Consider the following 6,275-nt stretch of genomic DNA (forward strand, 5'->3'; position numbering starts at 1 on the left):
AAAAAAAAAAACCAAGACCAAAAAAAACCAAACCCACATTTATTCCATGGGAAGTGATCAGATGTGACATAATTTTAAACTTGACATGGTAGCATGTCAGTCAACTTGACATAGTGAGATGCTAATGAACGGAGGTTCATTATGTGCTGTGCCATCAGGTGTGGCTCCTTGGAGGCCTAACTCGGCTCTTCTCCAGTGTCTTCTCTTGGAATGGTGCCTGATTTTATTGCCAGTTTTCATTGACTCCACTGAGAAATGGCATGGATATGCTTGTGTTTCTTGGACCGCTTGCCCAGGAACCTCTTGATCTTGAAAGTGTTATGAGAAGACTTAGTGAAGACAAAACAGGGCCACACGAAAAACATCCATAATCCACCTTGATGTTACGATGGCCAAAATTTAGTTGTTTTCAAATTAGAAGTTTTTGTTAAAGCTGTGGGTTGAATTTGGTCAGTCTTAAATTGAACAGTAACTGTGGGCCCAGGTTTAAAATCAGGGAGAGTGTGCCTCACAGTTGTATCTTCCTCCATACCTGTTCAATCTGTACGCTCTCGCCTCGGGCAGATCCTGACCTTTCGATCTTGTGTGGTTGACTGTTGTAAGGAGTGAAGGATCTTGCTGGTGATATAGTTCAGGATGTCTGTTATTTGGCCGAAAGTTGAGACACAAGGGTGAGGTTAGTTCCAGGGCCAAAAGATATCTTAGTAAACATTTCTTAGTAAATGTTATTTTTACATAAAGTCCAACATCTTGAACAAATCACTGGAGATGTTGGACTTTATGAAGAAGAGTGTGACATCAGAGGAAGACTCGTAAAAAACCTGTCTTATGTGGATGACACAACCCTGCTCGCTGAAAGTGAAGAGGACCTAGGCATCTTCTGCAGTGATGTCAGTTTGAAGACTAAGGTGCACCTAATCCAAACCATGGTCTATTCATCTGCTTTCTATGCATCTTAAAATTGGACAGTGAATAAATATGACAGAAGAATTAATGCCTTTGGTTGTGGTGTTAGAGAAGAGGCCTGAATATTCCATACACTGAGCAAACACGTCGGTCGTGGAGAAAGTGCAATCAGAATATCCTTAGAGGGAAGTGTGGAGAAGCTTCATCTCACATCCTGTAGGCATATTTTCACAGGGGTTCAGGTCTTGAAAAAAGACATCATACTTGGAAAAGTGGAGGGGCAGAGAAAGAGGAAGACCCTCGGCAAGAGAGAATGACTATAACTGGGCTCCAGCGTATCGGAGATTGTACGAGGAGGTGCAGGATAGGACAGGGTTCAGATCTCTTGTTCACAGGATCTCCACGAGTCTGTCAACTTGGCAGTGCCAGCAACATCTAATAGAAGCTAAAGTGCCAGTCCTGCTGAAGGAGCTGTGAAAGGCTGTGGTTCTGGTGTCGACATCCCAGATAGCTCATTTTCAAGTCTCTGTCTGCTCATCTGGGAGGGGGTCCAAGACAGATTGTCTCTGTGAGAGAGAGCGTAATGCTTAGGAACACGCATTTTAGGTTCACGTCGCCAACGTTTAATCCCAGCTCTGTCACTTACTGTGACTCAGAATCAGCACCAGCCGTTAATGCGCTGTTTTCTTGTAATAACTCGCTTGTCTTACAACACCTCTATGAAATAATTTCTTTTTTTAAAATTTTATTTTTATTATTTTGTGTGTATGTGTACCATCAAATCAGATTTGACTGGTACAGGAGGAGATTGTTCCTCCTTCTCCAGCAGAGCATCTGGTGGATTTGAACTGGAAATAATTTCTTATTCACATCTGACAGGTGAAATGCTGAGGGACTTGCCCTGGCTCTCTGGGTGATAAATGGCAGAGCTGGGATACAAACCTAGACACCCTGTTCTTACTTGTCCATGTTAATTTTTTTTATTCTGTTTTGGCTATTTCAGCATTGTTTTATTTGTATGGGACATACAGAATAGGTGTTGGGGTTGTTATTGGTTTGATATTTTTATTTACTTCTCATCTATTACATGTGAATAGTATGAGTTTCAAGGAATGAGAATAATGACAACAGTACAAAGAAAATGTTTAGAATATGACCTTTCCCATGATAATGGACCTTGGTTGCTGTTGTTGTTGTTGTTGGTTGCCTTCAAGTTGAGCATGACTCTAGCGACCCTATGAACAAAAGGCCTAAAACCTTTCTATAACTATCCACATTTATCAAAGTTCGTAGAATTTCCAAAGCCATGTTGTTTAGGAAGTGGATGCAACTCCTACTTCTAAACTTGTTTTAAACTGGGAGCTCCACCAAACACTGTCCACCATGGGTAACTGTTATGGCATTTGACACCCCAGTGGCACAAGATTCAGCATCACAGAAACCCCAGTTTACCTCAGTACAGCATATTGACAGAGGAGTGCTGGGCCACTAGGAAGAAAGTTCCTCCAAAATAGAATAACAACCAATTTTAAAGACAAAGACCCTCCCCAAGGTCTTGTTGACTCTAAAACAGGAGGCGTAAAAAACATCCAATCTAGTACGTTGTTGTTATGTGCTTTTAGAGTTGCCTGCGATGTATAGCAACCCTGTGTACAACAGCTCTGAACCCTTCCCTGTCCTGAGCCTGTCTCACTAATTCCAACACACCAATCCCTGATTGCCCCAGATACTGTATCTGGGGTCGGCCTCTCCTGTGCTGTCTGTCTGTCCACCCTTCTGAGCTTGATGTCCTTCTCCAAGGACTGGTCTCTCCTAGTCACGTGCCCAAAGTGAGGCAATGCTTCAAAACCCTAGCCTTCAAGGAGAGGTTGGTTTCACCCTCTGCAAGACAGACTGATTTGTTCTCTTGGAAGTCCATGGTATGTTTAAGACTCTTCTCCAGCTTCGCAACTCAAAGGCGTCTATTCTTCTGTCATCCTTAGTCATTGTCCATCTCTCTGAAGTATAACAAATAATTGAGAAGACTGTGGCCTGGATTAGGCACACCTTTGTATCTAGACTGACATTGTTGCTCTTCAGCACTCTGGAGAGGTCGCTGACAGCAAATTTTTCCAATGCAATTCCTCTTTTAATTTACTGACTGGGTTGGTATAGCCCTTAGTAAATGTTATTTTAATTTTTTTTTAATAGCAGTTCCTTGCAACTTTAAAATCCTGTGATTTTCTGAATACCCAGGACCTTGGAAGTCATTTTGGAACTACAGTTCATGGGAATGGTGGAGCAGTGAACAGCCCCACACTTACTTGTCCTAGAGTGCCCATCTTCAGCATGACCGTGAGTGAGTCTGTGTAATTGTTCTTGTTCTGTTTCTCTCTTTGGCAGATTGTCGATCCATTTCAGATACTTGTAGCGGCAAACAAGGCAGTTCACCTCTACAAACTGGGGAAAATGAAGACAAGAACTTTATCTACTGAAATTATTTTCAACCTCTCCCCAAATAACAATGTAATACGGTATTTACTTTCTTTTTCGTGTTGTCCAAACCACATGCGTTTTATTCGAGGCTGGGCTGAAGGCTAAATTCTTGAGATGAGTGGGGAGTGAGTTCATCCTATCACCATGCTAGGTGAGGAAGATCCCAAAGTGGTTTTGCTTAAGAAGCTGTGTGGCAGAAGTGTGACTGTTAAAATGTTGTTGTTGTTGTTGTGAGCTGTCTACTCAGAACTGACCCATAGATGACCTTCCAACAGATTTTCTGAGACTAAATTGCACAGGAGGTGATTGTCCATCTTTCTCTTAAGGATTAGTTGGTGGATTTGAACCATGTGCTTTTGGGTTGGCAGTGCAGTTCTTACCCACCAGGCCAGCAGAGCTCCCTGATCAAACCATGGTTATGCACATCTCTCACTCTGGGTAATCCCCGTGGGAGTAGAGTTCATATCTTCTTCATACATAGGAAGTCTCCGTGGATGGCCCCTAACACGTGCTCATTAACAAAACTAGTGCATACACAACATTTATGGTTGGAGAAACTGATTGTAATTACTTCTGAGTAAGGCTCCTTGAATGGTGAAGACATTCTACTCAGGGCCTCTGAAAGCATGACTGGAACTTTACTGACAAGGTTTTAACATTCCTGCTACTATTAATGTGACGATAATAACAACAACAGCTCGGTACTAAAGTCAAGGGACAGTCAGGAAATCTATGACATGATTTTAAATACAGATTTTAAAAGTTTCTAAAGTGCACTAATTTGGTAATAGAATTCTTAAGGAATTGGGATAAAATTCACCAGGTAATAAAAATCCAAGAAAGTATTCAGCAGGCATTTGTTGAGTGTGTCTTTTCCCCAGGCACAGCTCACAGCTGTGTTCTTAAGGAGGTTAGACTGCACCACGGTAACTGATGTAGTGGGCATTGCTTCCAAGGTGTGGAACAGTACTGGGCAAACATTCCCTCTAGGGAGGAGTGGACAGAGGGGAGTGATGTTTGAACTGCCCCTGGGAGGGTGAGACAGGTGGAGGAAAAGGTGTGAGCACAGGCAGAGAAGTATGATGTGATGGGTGCCCAGCTGTCAAGTCCAGCTAGGGAGAAGGAGTGTACAGAGATGGAGGTCCCTTTGGCCAGAAAGTCAAGTGACATATGTTAGAAATGGGTGTTGAAGGGAAAAGCAGTGAGAACAAGGCCTGTTGGCTTTGAAAACTAGGAGGGACTTGACTGAAGGGAGGTTACAGGACAGGAGAGAAGAGGCCAGTGGGTGAGAAAGAAAGGTATTACAGGAGTTTTTTCCTTAGATTTCAGAAGCTTTGAAGAAATTTGGAATTTCAGCAAATGATACTTCAGTTCTCATTGTTTACATTGAAGAGAAAGAAAAACAAATAAATCAAGAACACTTAATATCTCAAGTAGAAGGTCAGCAAATTTCCCTGGAAAATCTTCCAGAAATAACAAATATTGCAGAAGTCAAAAAGGTATGTAAAGCCCTGCTTTGGGGAAGAGTGTAGTGGATGAGGGTTTGTGCCAAGGCTTTTTCCTTATTGATCACCAAGGCTTCTATTTGATTTGTTATTTAACTTCTATAAAAGGTAATGTTAACAAATTACCTGAAAAATAATTGTGAGTGCAAAGACCAGGAAGATGTAAGTTTATAGAAATTTAACTAGGAAACTAGTTCATAAAAAAGCATTCTTGAGGAGCTCTGGTAGCCTACTGGCAAGAAGCTGTGCTGAATCCTGAAGGCACTCGGTTCAAATCCACCAGATGCTCCACTGGAGAAGGAGGGGTAATCTCCTCCTATATCAGTTGGATCCAACTCAACAGTACACAACAAGAAAGAAAAAAATGAAGCAGCATTCTTGAAGAAGGGTTAGAGGAGTTTGCATGAAACTTACATACTCCATTTAAAATGTGAAATGTATAAGTTGAATGTGAAATCAATGTCTAGATGTGTTTTTACCATTGATAGAAATTTTGGTTCTGTGTTTGGGGAGTTTTTTTTTTGTGTTTTTGGATTTTTGTTTTAAAATAAAATTTTTTGTAACTACCGTTTTAAAGAGAATGCTTTTGCCCCCATAGTGTTGAACTGGCATCTAATTTACATGATTAATCACATCATGACTTCATAACATTAATGCAGTAGTTATTTCCTAAATAATTTTGCACATATTTGTATGTTGTATAGTATTAATTATATCAGCATCTCATAATTATTTTTTCTTTCACAGATATATAAACTGTCTTCACAAGAAGAAAGAATTGGGACCTTATTAGATGGTATCATTTGTCGAATGGCAACAAAAGATGTTTTATGAAGAGTCCAAAATGCCAACACTTATTCATTTTTAAAAAACATTGCTTTTATTTTCTTGGTTATGAAATTTACTGTATACATAGGTATAGATTATAAGTACATTGTTGAAAAAAATATAAAGCAGAGACCACTATCCAGGGGGGAAATGTGTGGAATCTTAGCCCTTCTAATATGTTAAAGTAGAAACTACTTTTATTGCTGTTTGCCCTTGTTCTCTTCCTTTCTTCCAAATCTTCCATTTCTGTTCAAATGTGTGTTATTTTCATATAATTGGAATGATAACTGCAAGCCTTTCTTGAAAGCCTACTCTAGGCCGGGTTCTGGTTGTGGTGACTTCTCTTCAGTTCAGGTCCTTTTCCTTACATCAGTTGTCTCCCTTCTATGGTTATGCTGTTTGCTGGTTCTGGGTGTTTAACTTGAACAGATTTATTTCATTCTTTCGGCATGGTGTGGTCGATGCTGTACCCGTTTTCTATGTGAAGTAGCAGTGATTTATGTACCTTGCCATGACACCCATGTGGAATCACATTTTGTAAATGGTCTGAGGTTTTCTTTT

At 40.6% G+C, this 6,275-nt stretch overlaps 1 protein-coding gene across 1 annotated transcript in view; it reads left to right on the forward strand.

The window, feature by feature from the left end:
* The window catches only part of TPRKB (TP53RK binding protein), an 8,846-nt gene extending 3,079 nt beyond the window's left edge, over nt 1-5,767 (forward strand). Inside the window, exons 2-4 of the mRNA XM_006880857.1 lie at nt 3,289-3,411; nt 4,704-4,880; nt 5,634-5,767. Of these exons, the coding sequence (XP_006880919.1) occupies nt 3,289-3,411; nt 4,704-4,880; nt 5,634-5,720 (387 nt within the window). The 3' untranslated portion in view covers nt 5,721-5,767. The remainder of the gene's footprint in view (nt 1-3,288; nt 3,412-4,703; nt 4,881-5,633) is intronic.
* The last annotated feature ends 508 nt before the right edge of the window (nt 5,768-6,275 follow it).

This window comes from Elephantulus edwardii, unplaced genomic scaffold, assembly GCF_000299155.1.
Source record: "Elephantulus edwardii isolate Elephantulus edwardi_28Jun2011 unplaced genomic scaffold, EleEdw1.0 scaffold00011, whole genome shotgun sequence".
NCBI classification, from domain to species: Eukaryota; Metazoa; Chordata; class Mammalia; order Macroscelidea; family Macroscelididae; genus Elephantulus; species Elephantulus edwardii.